This window comes from Crotalus tigris, unplaced genomic scaffold (assembly GCF_016545835.1).
Source record: "Crotalus tigris isolate CLP2741 ecotype Arizona unplaced genomic scaffold, ASM1654583v1 scf7180000024437.13266115, whole genome shotgun sequence".
Classification (NCBI taxonomy): domain Eukaryota; kingdom Metazoa; phylum Chordata; class Lepidosauria; order Squamata; family Viperidae; genus Crotalus; species Crotalus tigris.
The window spans coordinates 3,698,414-3,715,023 of record NW_024100606.1 but is presented as its reverse complement, the minus strand read 5'-3'; the positions used below and the strand labels follow the sequence as shown (position 1 = coordinate 3,715,023).

Below are 16,610 nucleotides of genomic sequence, written 5' to 3'. Positions count from 1 at the left end.
TAACCTTGGGGTGGATGGATGACAACTCCAGCTGTTTCGGTTGTCTTTATATTCTAACTTCCCCCCAGGTTCAGGTGGTAATACACATTCCACATTCCTTTCACAGCCATATCCTGTCAAGTTGTTCTTTTTAAAGTAACTTCCCCTTCTAATTCCAATACTTTCATTTTTAGTGCACTTGTCATCCGGGTGGTCCTGCCAGCTGTTAGGAGTCAAATACGACATGCGGGTGGCAGTCCGGGATGCGGATTGTTCAGCCGAATGAAGGGGCTGTTTCCTAATCACCGCTACACCCAGCTGTCTTGCGCGCATCCTACTTCGGGTACTCGGTCCGGGGGGGGAGCGGTAACCGGATCACGCTCCTTCTGGTTGCCACAATGCTCCTCTTCAGCTCTCCCTTTTTCTGCGTTGTTAATGTCCATGTGTATTCCATGGGAGTCTTCGGGATCGTCGGGCGGGGGGTGCGATGATTCGATCTCTCGCACCTCACCGCTCTCCGATCCTCTCTCCTCCTCTTCGGCAGTGCTCGGGAGTTCGTCATTGGTTGCGTCTTGTAATCTACTCCCCCTGGATCCGGTCATTCTGGCTGCGCGAAAGGGTCCTCTCCTCCTTTCCGGATCGATCACAACGTTTCTTTTAGTACGTAGGCGAGCTGTTACATTTGGCGATTCCCCCGCGCCTCCACCTGCTGTATCTTCCTTCGTCTCGTTCATACTGTCAGGGCTCCAGGTCCCACTTTCCAACCACACTGGAGATCGGCGACCCCATTGGTGTTCCTTTAATTTGTTCGTATATAGTGCCCTGGAAGGTGAAATAGGTGTTAAGGCATACTCCCATCAATTTTACAAGATCTTCCGTTTGAAGGGAGTCCTGGCACTGCTCATGGTCTCCTTGATTTAACCGGTCTCTTAGGACCGTGACCGCAAGTTCTTGCGGGATGGAAGTGAACAGAGAAACTACATCAAAGGAGACCATGAGCTCATCCTCTTCCACCCTCAGGGTCTTAATTCTATTGAGGAATTCCTAATTCTATTGAGGGTGGAAACTGGGACCTGGAGCCCTGACAGTATGAACGAGACGAAGGAAGATACAGCAGGTGGAGGCGCGGGGGAATCGCCAAATGTAACAGCTCGCCTACGTACTAAAAGAAACGTTGTGATCGATCCGGAAAGGAGGAGAGGACCCTTTCGCGCAGCCAGAATGACCGGATCCAGGGGGAGTAGATTACAAGACGCAACCAATGACGAACTCCCGAGCACTGCCGAAGAGGAGGAGAGAGGATCGGAGAGCGGTGAGGTGCGAGAGATCGAATCATCGCACCCCCCGCCCGACGATCCCGAAGACTCCCATGGACTACACATGGACATTAACAACGCAGAAAAAGGGAGAGCTGAAGAGGAGCATTATGACAACCAGAAGGAGCGTGATCCGGTTACCGCCCCCCCCCCCCCAGGACCGAGTACCTGAAGTAGGACGCGCGCAAGACAGCTGGGTATAGCGATGATTAGGAAACAGCCCCTTCACCCGGCTGAACAATCCGCACCCTGGACTGCCACCCGCATGTCGTATTTGACTCTTAACAGCTCGCAGGACCACCCGGATGACAAGTGCACTACAAATGAAAGTATTGGAATCAGAAGGGGAAGTTACTTTAAAAAGAACAACTTGACAGGATATGGCTGTGAAAGGAATGTGGAATGTGTATTACCACCTGAACCTGGGGGGAAGTTAGAATATAAAGACAACCGAAACAGCTGGAGTTGTCATCCATCCACCCCAAGGTTAAGAGAAATAAGGATGGATGAGGATAGACACGTAACCAAAAAGAACAAGGAAGAACAGGTTAACTGTACGCAATTGAATCAATCAGGCCCGATAACGAGATCAAGGAGCCGGGCGCAAACCTTGACACGCCTATAAAGGACTCTCTCATTCTCTGGCGCGCTAGCCCTGAGGATGCCGGCAGGTGACGGCGAAAGCTTGGCGCTTTTTAATTGAACTTTTATAGTTTTAATTAATTAAAAACTTTTACAGTTTTATTACCCTGGTGTTCATTTTATGTTTTTACCATGAATACCCCCAGGGTTCATATTTTTAACTTTCTTTATTATATATATATATATATATATATATATATATATATATATATATATATACACACACATACATACAGATACATACATACATACACATACATACACATACACACACATACACATACACACATACATACATACACAGTTTGATCATACTTTACTTGATTTTAAAAATTTAATCCTTTTTGTCTTCAGAATTGTAGCAGCCAGTTGTGTACTGTCGTCCACTGCCAAGTGGGAACACTGGAGAGGGACCATGGAGCTATGGTGACTATTCATTCAGTACTGTGGCTGCCACATTTCCAGGAGGTAAGAAATCATAATTTAATAGGTATAGGCCAGTTTATATACCTTCTGGAAAGGTCTGCTCTGCTAAATCAAAGCCTTGCTAAAAAAGGTATCCAACTAGCTTACCAAGGGACTATAGGTATGTTGTATTGAAATTATAAACACAGTTTACTCAATGTGTTGTCAGAATGCTGAAACGTTGTGGTATTCAAGAGGATAGGTACTTGTCTCATAGAACTGACAATGGAACATTCAGTGAAGGATCAACAGAAAAAAAAAGAGGCAGTGGGGTAAATGGAGAAACAATGGGATGGTTTGGGTTCTACATATATCCTGTTAAGAGGCCATGGGAACTAGAGAGCTGTGCCCAAGTCTTTAAGGAAAAGAGGCCCAAGGAAGGATCTGAAGCAAATTTTAAAAAAGGCACCCAGATCCAAGCATAAGAGATAGCAAGTGAGAAAGAGTAGCATTGCATGAATAAACAGAAGCCCTTTGAATAATGAAAGCTCTGGAGCTGAAAGAATAATAATCATAGGACAAGATGTACTGGTAGATGAACACAGAGCATTGTAAGTGCAATATATTGCTTTGATTAAAGGGCTGAAGTAGGACTGAAAATAAATTAGGCAGAACTCCCCAGTTATTCCGTAACTAATCTTGAGTCAGTCATTGTCTTGTAGCTTAACCTACCATATAAGATTGTTATTGTTTTATATCACATTAGGCTACTGCAATTGATGTGTTAGATCTCAGAGCAGGTGACAAGCCAGCAGATGATCCACAAAGCAGCAAATGTTTATAGTCTCTTTCTGCCTTCTCCCACTCCACATATTAATGAGTCCCCCCTGCTATTTCCTTCTTACACAACAGCTTCCAAAGCACCTTCTTATCCAATCCCAGGCCCAGTTTATTGCCACAGGGATGCCTTACAACATTCAACCAGAGGTTCTACCCAGTGGGGCTGCCCTGGTAAGTCCAGGATTATCAGCACTATTGGCAAATGTGAAGTTTTCTATCAATGCCAACATTTTTTCAACAGGATTTGAATTTTGGCTTAGAAAATCAAAATATTTTTTGAATCATAGCATTTATTAATTTCATAAATTCAATGCTAAATATCAGTCTGCCTGGTTTGAGTCTTTTCTTCCTTTTCCCTCTCTATAATCTATATATATTGTAACTTGAATACTGAAACTGCTCGATATGGACTGAACGTTAATAGAACATTTTCCTGAATCATTTCCATTTTAGAAATTTAGAGCACTACCTTATTCATTCCTGGATAGTTCTGGAAAGTTGCTGACACCTGAAGAATTACATAGTATTGTGTCATATGGATAACTATTCTAGTTAATAACCTGAGATTATCAATGGTCCTTTATACACATGTGTAGCCCTTTGTCCTTCTCTTAATGATCTCAAACCACGAAGACCCTGATTAGCCATTTTGTTTCCCACTTAATCTGACTTGGGCAAGTATATTTTCTAAAACTTGAGGATTTGATAGATTTGCTATATTAGGAATACCTTTATTCTAAAGTTTCAGTCATGTTTTTGGAGACTTCCTGGCTTTACAAAGGGGAAGTAAATAAGATTATTTGTAGAGGCAAAACAATACTTCATATTTCATTTTCCTAAACCAAGATATGATTGGCAGAGTGACTAATAACAATTTAGCAAAATCTTCCCTTCAAAACATAACTGCAGCTCCATCTTTTACCAGCCTTGCAAGTATGGGTTGGGAATGACAATCATTATTTTGTTATTTCTTCTTGGCTATAATATCAACCTGTTAATTCATCTAGTTTTCTTTCTCCCATCTCTTTCCTGCTGCTCATAGGCTAAAACATTAGTCGAATGGGTGAACCCTGATGCCGAGAGAGACATCCCTGTATGGTGGATCATAACAGCTGTGTCGGTGGGACTTCTCCTCCTTGCAGTCTCCGTTATTGTTCTTTGGAAGGTACATGAAACCCTGGGCAGGGAAGCCTGACCTGTATAAAGCACAGGATGCAAAAGTCCAAGCACATGTTCCTCTTCATGCTGTCCTGGAGAGAGAACCAGGGTCTGCTTTTTGGAGGCAAGGTAGCCAGGGATACATCATATAATCTGGAGAACATAGCGGATGAACACTCTGATGTCTGCTGGTTGTATAAGCTTATCTGTAAACAACAGAAAATAAAAAACAATGTCTAAGTAAAGTTAAGGATGGTAACAAAATTATAAACATCCTGTCCTGGGACTGGCCCCTCTGACTGCCAATTCCAACCTAATTTTGGAATAGAAAATGCTTTGATGGATCTGAGCAAATGATCAAACAGATTATTTTCCTTCTGATCTTTAAAATGAATAAATAGTTGACAGTTTGAGATTACTTAGACAGTTAGTAGGTGGAAGGTACCCTAGCTTCGCTTCTGGGCTCTTCAGTTAATATGCTAAATAAATACATAGCTTTGTGTGGTATATTTTAACCATGTCAGAAGCATCCACCTATGAGAAACTATTTCACACCTAAAGTGACTTGTTTCTTATTCACTCTATTTTTCCCACTTTCTTTCCTTCATTAGACAGGCTTTTTCAAGAGAAAGCGACCACCCACCGAGAATGAAGAGCAGCTAACTCATGATTCTGGAGTTCAGTCAGCTGGAGAGGGGCAATAGAGTATTCTATTCCTCCCATATCTAATCTCATTATTGAATGGATCCATTCCTTTCCTGCTCATATTCTCTAGTGTTCAGATACCAGCAACAGGCAGTTTGTAGAGAATGTAATTTACTCACTCTCTGGAGGTGCAAGTCACATTTTTGTCAGCTCCTCCATTTCAGAAATCATGTCCTGGCTGCAAAGCTTTGTTATAAACTCACCAAGTGGATTACCAATTGCAGATTCAAAAACTCATCTATTTATAATAATAAATAGATAATGGAAGATAATGTTATAAAAATTCAATGCTTTAAAGAATCCTTCACAACCTAACTTAAAAATAAATGTTTTGCTTATTAAAGGGAGAGTCAGTGGGTATAAAAAAAATTGCCTAATGTATTAAATACACATGAAAATTGTCTGATTCCATCAACCTTCTTGCAGCTAGGAAAATTCTAATTTTCTTTTAAATAATATTTTTGTATAGTGTACTTTGTTCCTTTTTATATTAGTTCTCTTTATTATATAAATCTGTTGCAGACTGTAGTATTCCTTAATTAAGGTATAAACACTCTTGTAAAAAATCTGTGGGCTGATCTGAGACACTATTAATCATTTCTCATTCATAACTGATCGGTTTCCAGGTACAATTCCTTCCCAATATTAAAAAAAGAGTAAACATTAATAATTTTTATACTAACAATATTGGCTTCTTTGACTCTTTGTGGTCCATGGGGAAGTCAGGTGATGTTGATGCTCAGAGATGACTTCTGGGATTACAAACATCACCCCAGCAATGTCTAGTCCAATAGAGATTAAAGTCATTTTGGGTCTGTTCCAAAGCTGAAGATGTAGACAAGAGAAGTCTGCTGAATCTGTTCCCTCAGGCATCTTGTTTCCCCCGGGGACTGCTGAACTCAACAACTGGTTATACAAGACATGAAACATATTCTTCTGATTTATAAAATACTTTGCCCTTCAATCAACAAAAGCTACAATTTAGATTCTTTAAAGGTGTATTTTGGTATTGTAGCACAACAGCTATAATGTTTTGAAAAAAACTGCAAGTCATGTAGAGACTTCTTCAAAAGTTTTTATTTATTGCCTTCTATCAATATCATGTAGTTCTTTGCGCAGTAGTTGGGAGCTATTAATTTGTGACTAAAGCTTGTTTTCTTCATTGTCCCAATTAGTTAATTAAAACTGGAACATTTCTTTTGAAGGAAAAACTATATGCAAATAAGCAGTGATCTCTCTCTCCCCCTCCCCCCTTTCTTTTCTGGGAAATTTTTGAAAACACATTTTTTATTATTCAGAGCATGTAAGAGGCAAACCATGTGATTGCTGAAGTTAATATTCAAGACATCAGCACCTTGAAATGGGAAGGAGGGGGATAGGGAGAATGTACATGGTTATCATCTAAAGCCAACTGGAGCTTTTGTTCTTCAGAAGTACAACATTGTTCAGATGATAGATATTTTGAAGAATCCTTGGATTTGGTCTGAACAGGGAAGGATTTTCACTTTCTAACTAAACTTTGATATAGCAGTTTCTCACTTAAGAGCCTTCAACTGATGCACAGAAACACATGGACATGATTTCAGCAATTAGCAGTTTTTAAAGGAAAAGTAGCTTTGGGAGAAGTGCCTGAAAAAGAGCAACAATATAGACCACCGATAACTCTTTCCTTCCCACTTTCATTTCCTTTATGGGTACTTTTTGCCCATGTTCCTGATATATACTTCCAAGGGAAACAGATTTTGGGATGCTGCAGGAACGAAAGCAACTCTACTGCTGAGAGACTTCTGTTGTGGTGGTATAGAAACACATCCAGCCATACTAGGCAAGAGAAAACCATCAGAAAGGCTTTTTTATTTTAAAAACATGCCTGCTGGCATACTGATTGTATACAACGGCATAATTGAATTCAAGGTTGGGAAGAGTCCCTCTCCACTCAAGTTCAGGAACTTTCCTTACCCCAAGGCATCCTGAAAGCACTCAAGAGTCTTTAGGAAGCATTTCAGCAAGCTACAAGTTTGGATTTAAAATGCTAACATTTGGATCAGTTTTTTTTTTTTTCAAACCTGACAACTTTCGAGGATCTAGGGCAGGGGTGTCAAATTCGCAATGTCATGTTACGTGTGACTTTTTTTCCATTGCCGGCAACGGGGTGGGTGCAGTTTCGCCATGATGTATCCGACCCGTGAGTTTGACACCCCTGATCTAGGGAGTTCAGTTCCCCAGCATGCTGGCTTGGGAATTCTAGAACTTAAAGTCTACACACATAAAGTACCATAGATCAGTGTTTGAAAAACACTGATCTATAAAAAAATTCCACTGAAATCAATAATCACTGGGTTTGCCCCTAAATATTATATGATTAAATCTGGTCCAACCATTATATTAAATTTATTATATTTTTATCCATAGTGCCAACAGGCATCTTTATATTTTATCCATAGTGCCAACAGGCATCTTTCTACAGTTATTTTTATTCAGGAAGAATTAATTTCCTAGCTGATAATATGTTTGCGTTTCCAGAATTCCATTAAAAAAAGTTTTATTCATTTCCTTGTTGTAAACTCCCTGTCCCACAATTGGGCAGTTTGTAAAGTTTACAAATAATTTTTAATATAATTGTATTTAAAGTTTTAAAAACAAAAATAAAAACTACTACAAACTAATATACAGTGAGGAAGAAAAAAAGAAATCAAAGATAGCTAAAAATGCAAGGAAGGAAGAAAAAGAAAAATAGGGGAAAAAAAGGGGCAAAGAAGTGGCATCGTCTTTACACCAGCCGTAAGTACAATGATAAATTTACCTCTCAATAGTAACTGAGATACCTCCTTAATTCACAGAAATATAATAAGGAGGAGAGGTACAACATAATCCTATTTGCAAGATACTTTGGTCATAACCATAATCAATAAAAGTAGTTTTAGCCTTCCTATAGAGTTGATTTCTTGCGCTGGTCTGTCTCATTGGGCTGAACAATCCTACCCTAAGTCATCAGTGAGAGCCACCCCTATGATTTCAATCTAGGATGCAGCCTGAAATCCTGTCTGCCAAATAATCCAGTGTTATTTGTAACTGCTGTCCTATTACCTTTTCATCATCTTCCATAGCTGATAGAGATAGGGCAGTAGTTGTCTACAAATGTTGAATCCAAGGAGACCTCTCTTAAGATTGCTGGTTTGGCATCTCCTCCTCCTCCTGCAAGTATGTGTTGACTGCAGCTCGAATCCAACTCCTTGTTCCCTTTCTGGACAAGGCTATGGGAAAGATTCCAAGGCAGGCTCAGATTGATGACAAACCAGCTCATGCCTTCCCTAGGATCATCTGGAACCATCCAACCATTGCTTCACCCCATAACCATGCAGGAAGGCCCAGAAGGGCAAATACAAATTACATCAGACTAGTATTTTGGATACTAGAGCTTGTGAAGAATTTCAGAGTCGGGAAACATTATAGTCTATGGTATTTTACATTATTTTACATGTGCAAAAGATTGTTCATTGCTCATTGTTTCAGGAGGATGCCTATTCACTTCTGTGGCTTTCTTTTTCCCATTCGCTTCCTATTAATCTGAACAAAACTTAATCGGAATAGCAGCCATGTTTTGCACATGCTCAGAGACACATTTTTGGAGCGTTGCTGATAGGAGATGCGCCTCCTTACGTGCCTCAGGACCCCAGGTCGATATTGATCACAGTTTCTAGGTGAGGTAAGACAAGGGCGGAGCGTTGGAAAAGAAATAGGCGGCAGCCGCAGCTGCAAGACCGAGACGATCGCGGTGCTCGTTCGCCCAGTAGGTGGAGCCGTTAGAGCTCCCCCAATCTTGTCGCTGGACAGGAGGGGCTGCCGGACTGGGGTAGCATTGCAGCGCCGCCTCTGCTGTCGCCGGCGCATAACCGGATCCTGCAGAGCCAGCTCGGTTGCTACCAAAGGTTCTCTGGACGCGCCATGGCCGGGTAGCAGGAGCCGGTGGGGGTGGCCAGAATGCTGCGGGCGCTGACTGTGACGATGCGCTTCGCCATCCTCTTATCGCTGCTCTTCGGCCCCGGCTGGTCAGCTTTGGGCAAGACGCAGCCGGGGGAGCCTCCCAGCCCGCAGGGTAAGTGGCTGCGAGACTAGCGGGGAAAAGCTCACGGTGGAGAGAGTGGGGGTTGTCGAGGCCCCGCTCGTTTTCCGCGGCTGGGGTGGGTGGGGCAGTTTGGAGAGATGGATGCAGTGCCTTAAAATGCTTCGGGTGGAGAAAGCCTGGAGTCTGAAATTGTCGCCTTCCTGTCCCTTCCCGCTCTCGGTCAAGGTGAATCGCGCCGGGGTGGGGGCAGATCTACGTCCTTTTATTCTTGCCGTTTTTTGAGCGTTTCGACTTTCATTGCAAGAAATCAGATGGGGAAGATTGGAAGAGGTTGTACAGAACGAAGGAGATGCGACGCACGAAAAGGGGAAGGAAAGAAAACGGATAGGTCCACGCTTTTTTTTTAATCACGCGTCTTCCACCCTGAATCCCGCCTTTCTTGATATTGGAAGCCGCATTGTCTTCTCCCCTTGGAGGGCGCCCCTCCCGGACAAAGAAAGTCAAAATGGGGCAGGAATCAACCAGCTGCTTACTGGGGGGGGGGGGGATCTTGATTGGGTACCCTTGTATGGCTGCAATCTGCATCTCCCAGGCATGGAGTGAGAGGGGAGACGAGGAAGAGGAGGACTACATATATTAAGGGTAGGGTAAATCTCCGATATTATCGCTCAGCCATAGTAGCAATCCCCCTGCCCATCTCTCTTCTCCTCCTTTTCTCCTCCCCCACTTTACCCGTCCATCTCCTTACATGGCAATCTTGATTCCCCCTACCCACACAGCCACAGCTAGAGTCTTTTCCTCCAGGGTCTTTTCCTCCTATTTCCTTCCCCAGGGCTTTGTCTGCCTTTCTGTCCTTTTCTCTAACAGATGTGCCCCTTTTCTTCTCCTGCTTTTCTTATCCAGCCTTCTTCCTTCCAGATTCCTACTTGGTCCACACCCATTCTTTCTCTATATATCCTCTCTGACCTCTGTTGCTGTACCTGTTGACGCTCCAGCATTCTCTTTGTTTGTCTTCAGTAGTTTTTATAGAGCTACACACATTCTTGTGTATATTGTCCTCAGATGTGTCAGCTTTTTCACCGAGTCTTTATTGTCTGAAATAAATGTGACATGTCTGATTTGTGGCATTCAAACACAGATGTAGGTTGAAGCTATCAGCTTAATTTAAATTTTAGTTATTTATCTTACATTCTTCTCTCCACCCCTATTTGATAGCCTATTTTTCCAAATGGCACGATAACTTAATTATGGGTCCCTGCCTTAATTATGGGTCCTTCTTTGCACCATATACATCCATCAAGGGAACCTCACTTGGAATATGGCATGTGCCCTTGAGTCTCTGTGACCACTTATGGAATAGTACCTAAAGGGAAGCATCCTCTCCCTGCTGGTGAGAAATGGCAGCCAATGAAAGTCCTAGGAGGAGTGTCCCCGAATGAGTTTGAAAATCAGAAGAGTCTGGCTACACCATATGAGTATATGTTGCTTTTGTGTAGTTGCATCTCATTTGATTTCAGTGGCCTTCCATACACTTGTTGTTTATGTCTTGGGTTTACATGGCAGAACACAGACAGAGATTCTGTTTATTCTGGCTGGTGAACTGCATATTTTTGTAAATGGATGACTGAAATAATTAAACCTTTATATGTAGGTAGATGTGACAACTGTTCCTTATATGCGATGCAAATAAGTCATTAATTCATTTTTATCTCAACAAGGGGATAATAAATTCTGTGATTTTTGGAAATCGATGTCTTCTTTAGAACTGCCATTACATTTTGGAAGAACTGGTTCCACCCATTTATTTTCAAGTCATCTGTGCACCTGCTGCTCCTGAGAGCCACACCAGCATATTCATGTATCAACAACATCTAGAGTTGGCTGGTTGGCAGTAAGCCACAAGCTCTTCAGCCTAATCTTGCATTGTATGATTTCATAGGAAGAATAAAGAAAAAACATGGTACAAGTCTAGTTTTAAAAAGGAAGACTTATCTGTGCCTTTTTATATCAAACTGGAGTTGTGCTCAATCTGGTTTTCTTTGCTTAAAGAACAGAACAAGGAATACTGCATTACTCTGTATCTGGACCAGTTCCTGTTCTCCTTTTATATTTGGGAAGATGTGTGATTTAATGTGTCTTATCTTTAGATTATATTAAGTTAAAATTATATGTTACTTACAGTCAAAACTATTCACAATTCAGAAAAATTACCAATGCTAATTCATGAATATCCTTAGACAATAGTTATGGCTTTGCGTAAATGTCTCTTGGACTATAAAATATGCACAATAAAATAGTTGAATACTTTAATGTCTAAGTTGCTTTTACTGTGCTATGTTTAAAACACTTAAGTACTTTATCATTGGGACATGCTGGTTTAACTGTCATGCCATTAAAATCTCCTGTCCCTATATTAGCCGTAGCCCCTGATAATGTTTCCTTAGTTGGCTGCCATGTTTCCTTAGTTGGCTGCCATATTGCCTTAGTCAATAAATTGCTCTGAAAGTCTCCATTCCAAATTAAACTCTGCTTTTGTTTTATAAATCTACAACACATTATGGATATCCTGCTCCTTATAATCCTTATGATTGTAGTTTATCACCTTACTTAGTTCAAAAGGGAGTCCTTTTAAATGCACTTAGATATTCTTTGCTTTCTTACTATTGCCCAGAACTTGATTCTGATAACAGATTGCAAACAGATTTATATGCTGCCCATCCCACTATCCAGTAAGATTGTTAATATATGTTTGTCATAAATGCACAATATTGCTTTTTGTTAAAGATCTGTGCGTTATAAATCTCTTGCAATTTTGAGTGATAGTAGTGTTCCATTCTTCCATAATTCAAGAATCTTGAATAGGAAGTAATCATGGAGCAAAGTAAAAGGGAAGACATACTTCCATCAAAGTGCTCTTTCATCCCAGCAAAGCATACAATACAGAAAGGTCATTGTAAAGAACCTACACCATCCTAGTGAGTTGGAAGAAGACTACCTCACTTGACAAATATTGCTTTGGCTGCCGCCCTCTCTCACTAATGGTTTTACTCTAGTGCTAATTTGTGTCCAGATATGCCCCAGCCTAAAGCCTCTTCTGAGTCCTGGATCTTAGAAGTATTAGCCTTCATTCCCTTACTTTTGACATCCATAGCTCTGGAAATCCAAAAATCAGGGACATGGTCATGGAATGCAGGGCTGTTGAGATCAGAGCATTTCCTAAATACGTCTTCACTCAGCATCTATTTTATTGCAGACCAACTACTTGATATTTTTATTTATTGCATCCAGTATTTCTTTGAAATCCAAGCTTAAAACACTTAGGCTTAGATTTGCATAGATATGTCAGACATCTTCAAATAAATACCTAGTTTACTTTTATAGCTTCTGATGAGAATCTGGCATTTTCTTTTTACTACATCTAATTTTCATTGCAAAAGTTGAAGGGAATCCAGCTAACATATATATTTTCTTATCAGGCAGTCTACTAATGAGATTAATATGAAACAGAAATCAATATCAGTCAAGATTGGGGTGGAGTTGAAGTCACTTGAACATTTCCCCCCAAAGGGACTAGTCACTAGTAAGCAAAATCCTTTGCACCCCATATAGACTTTCTCAGCTACATAGATGCCTCCGTAAGTACAATGGGTATTTATTATTGCCTCAGAGACAGTGATATAGTATCCCTTAGGATTCAGTCATGTACCACCTGATAAGGTAAGCTGCAGTTCATGAAAGCTTATGACTTTTAATACCATTTGTTATTTGGAAAAAGTGCTACCACAGTCCTGTTTTCATGTGTCCTAGATTAACGCAGCTCTCCTCCAACAGCCCATCACTAGTAGATATTATGAACTAAGGTAGGCAAACATTGAGCACCACCAAAGTACATCAGTAAACCAAATCTAAATGTCCTGAGGTATATTGATACAGCATTTGGGCTATAGCAGAATGTTGCGTGGTAGGACTTGTATTACCTGGGGGAAAGGAATCTCAGTTTTTAAAGGCAGTCATTAATGAGAGTATGACAGACCTAATAAATAGTAAATGGAAAGCTTTCAACTTTTATGGTAGCAGCTGCTAAAGGGTTTTCTTGTGGCATTGACTGCTGCCTCTTTTTCTGACTACCTCTGCATATAGTCTCTTGTCTTCTTTCTTCCCCATGTGTGAAGGCTGTTCATTCTACCCAAGCTTTGGCCCCTCTGGAGCCTGTAAAAGTAGATTAGGCTATTGAAATTGTGTTTGTTGCTGGAGCAAGATGAACATCTGGGAATCATCTGATTCCAACAGTATTCCTTAACTGCAAAAGTTTGCCTGCTATATTGTTAGAGGGTGGGGCTACTGGATTTGCTATTGTTTTTCTTCCCATTAGAACTGTCACATTTTGAGACTTATTCCATTTGTTCTAACACAAAGAAATAGCAGAAAACAGCAGCTAATTTAACTATTACTTTTTTAAGGTACTCTGGAAATAGCTATTTGAACAATGCCTCTGTTCTCTGCACAGACTCTTTTATTGACCTTAAAGTGGTTGCTATACAACTTTATCACCATTCCTACTATTACTCACCTGTTAGTCTATTTTGAACCCTATCCAAAAATTAGGGAACGATATTCTCTTATTTTCTAGGCACAAAATGAGGGAGGGAATGGGAAGGGAGGGGAGGGAATGGGAGGACAGGGTGAAAGAAAGGAAGGGAGGGAGCAAACAAAGGAAGTTTATGAGATCAGCCACTTGATGAAATTAGTATGACTGTTAATATGCCCCTGCTGATTCAAGGCTTGTTAGCAAGCCAGTCGTAGAATCACAGTTGGAAGGGGTTATTCAGGCCATCAAGGCTAACACTTCACTCATGTGCAAAGCTCCAAATTAAACCATCTGAAAGATTATAGTCTAGATGCTAACTGAACACAGTCAAAGAAACGTACCATCTTTCAATGTACTTGGCTTCATGGTTGGACTGCTTTAACTATTACAATTTTTTTCCTAACACTATCAAAATCTGTTTTCCTATATCTGAAATCTATTCCTGTATTCCATATTCTGCGCTACAGAAGATCAGGTATTATGTGTAACATCCTTTCATGTAGATATTACCTGTATATACCTGTATAGCTCATTGAATCCTTGTTCATAGGTCTTAATTTTTCCCCTCTTCATTGTCCTTCAATAAAAATGTTTAACTTTATCTGGATTCTTATTACAGTGTAATACCTAGAAATAGGCCTATTATTTGTGTTGGGATCTAATCTATACATACCGGTAACAGAGTGGAATAATTACTTAATTGTAATTAATTAATTAATTGTAATTGAGGACATCCTTTAACTACTTTACTAATCTGTGCCATGAGATATTTTGATAAATGTGTTACTGATACTGAATTATATTATGTCCACATTTCCACAATCTGTTAAGGAAAATTTTCATTGCTTTTTTTTAAAATAATGGGATAAAATTGATTTGTTCTTGACATTTTTATTGTGATTTCTTATAATTTATACTTTGCTTTAAAGGTACTTGCAAATCAATCTCTTTGATCAACTTCCCATAAAGCATTGTTATACTGACTAATCTGTTGAAGTTTATTTTTCTTCTTTCTGGAGATTGAAGCAATAGTGTTTTTCAGTTGTGTGTCCATTCTCCAGGATTTCTAAAAGATAAATATGTAAAGGTTTAGTCAGACAATCGGCTGGTTCTTTTATTCCTCTAGGATTGTAATGGTATGTAGGAATGACTTTAGGCTGAGGCAAAGATATCCTGCCAGGGCACAATCAAAAAGGAGAGGGAGCAGGAGCCCCAGTTGTTTAACGTTAGAGAAAGAAACTTAGCGAGGATCTGCCCTTATTGATCTGGCTGTAATAAGAGATGATGGGAATTCTGTATCTTCAGACTTGGAAGATTCTGTTAATTTAGCTTTACAAATAACTTAGAAATAATTTCTCTGCTCATGTTTTCTGTCTGGTTTACCTGGGAGAGTTGACAAGGATGCAGTTTATCTTATTTGAGAGATTTAAACTCAAAGGAAAGGGGTTTTCTCTAATTAAGTTTCTATCAATGTCAGTTTCAATTTTCCCCTTTTATCCCATTCTTCACAATTCCTTGGGATACTTACATAGTTTATATTGGAGAAAGCTATACTTAACATAGAATTCAATTAGCTCTGCTTTTTTTTTTACTATTTGTTAGCATCTTTTCTTTCTCACTGAGCATCTGATATATTAATCTTTGTTTTTTCTCTTCTGAGTATACAGTCTCTGAAAAAGTTGTTTTTTGAATCTTTTAAATTGGTCTTTACATCCTAATATTTAACTTTCCTGTTACTGGCTCTGCGGTACTGGATTATCTGCCTGTGTTCTTCCTTCGTGGCAAGATTCTTGTTTTATTTCCTTCATATAGTCTTTCTCTTTTCAGATCTTCAACCAGCATTTTGGAGCCACGTTCTTCTCTTCTCCATTCGTCTCAGTAGAATTGTTTACTGTTGAGCTCATCTACTTTAGGAACTCATTTTGAATCCCTTCTCTCATTAGATTCTCCTGCCATGAATTCTAAATATTATTGCTCTGAGTTTATTAAAATGCTCTTTTCTGAAATCCAGAATTTGTATTTAAGTAGATTTCATTTTAGATTCCCCCAAAAATCAAGATCTTTATGGTCACTTTCTTCAGTTAACTGCTATTTCCGCTATCTCAGCTAAAGAGACAGCTAGCTTAATGCAATTGCTTCAGGCTGTGAGATAGCCTGTAAAGTATGCTGTCTTTAATCTGCTCTATTGACATAGCTGGTCTCTACTCTGCTTTAGTAACTAGGGCAGCAAATAATGGTTTTCTAATAGTTTATTTTGGGGCAAGTTAATATGCAACAATTAGTGCATATTAAAAAAAATCTATCAATCTCTCCCACTAATATGAGCTGGAAAGGGGAAAGGAGGTGGGTTTCGTTATATGGACAAAGTGACAAGTTTAGCCATCTCCTAGACAACCTGTGGCCTTTGAGTCATCATTTCAGAGATATTTCCTTACCTAAACAGAAAGAGAACGACACATGGGCTTGCAAAAAGGCAGTGGGCACACAGGAGCAACTTCTGACTCCCTGCCAGCTTCCCTATTGAGTTTCCTTGTGAGAAGCTGATAGAGAGTACCTAAATCCATCCATCCTTCCTCCCTCCCTCCCTCCCTCCCTCCCTCCCTCCCTCCCTCCCTTCCTTCCCCCAATCTCTGCCACTTCTTTACCATAGTCACTTCTAAAGAGCAAAAAATCACATCAGCTCCTGCTATGAGAAGAGGAAAAACTCTACCTCCACATTGGATCAGAAAATCCCAAATTTATATGATGGGAATGAGAAGATATGTATGTGTCCTTCAAGAATGGCTAGCTAGGTGTCCTGAAGTCAAAATTAAGGGACTGTATAGATCTGTCTTCTTTGTTGATTAGTGTTAGGAACTCTATGCTCTCATGCACTTCATAATTAGTTCGAGCGCAGTGCAATTTTTTTCTC

The 16,610-nt window shown here is 40.1% G+C and overlaps 2 protein-coding genes across 12 annotated transcripts in view; both read left to right on the top strand.

The window, feature by feature from the left end:
- Positions 1 to 5,730, top strand: part of ITGA2B (integrin subunit alpha 2b) — a 91,601-nt gene extending 85,871 nt beyond the window's left edge. For all 5 annotated transcript variants that reach the window (XM_039331298.1, XM_039331297.1, XM_039331296.1 and 2 more), the window contains 4 exons: positions 2,292 to 2,405; positions 3,255 to 3,353; positions 4,225 to 4,347; positions 4,952 to 5,730. In XM_039331298.1, the coding sequence (XP_039187232.1) occupies positions 2,292 to 2,405; positions 3,255 to 3,353; positions 4,225 to 4,347; positions 4,952 to 5,044 (429 nt within the window). In that variant the 3' untranslated portion in view covers positions 5,045 to 5,730. The remainder of the gene's footprint in view (positions 1 to 2,291; positions 2,406 to 3,254; positions 3,354 to 4,224; positions 4,348 to 4,951) is intronic.
- Positions 5,731 to 8,553: 2,823 nt separating this feature from the next.
- FAM171A2 (family with sequence similarity 171 member A2) overlaps positions 8,554 to 16,610 on the top strand; it is a 59,629-nt gene continuing 51,572 nt past the window's right edge. For 4 of the 7 annotated variants that reach the window (XR_005555192.1, XM_039331544.1, XM_039331542.1 and 1 more), the window contains exon 1: positions 8,554 to 9,141. Coding sequence is in view for 6 of the 7 variants with exons in the window: in XM_039331544.1 (XP_039187478.1) it covers positions 9,027 to 9,141 (115 nt within the window). In the remaining variant the exon portion in view is untranslated. The remainder of the gene's footprint in view (positions 9,142 to 16,610) is intronic. The other 3 variants (XM_039331545.1, XM_039331543.1, XM_039331546.1) reach the window with 2 other exon arrangements.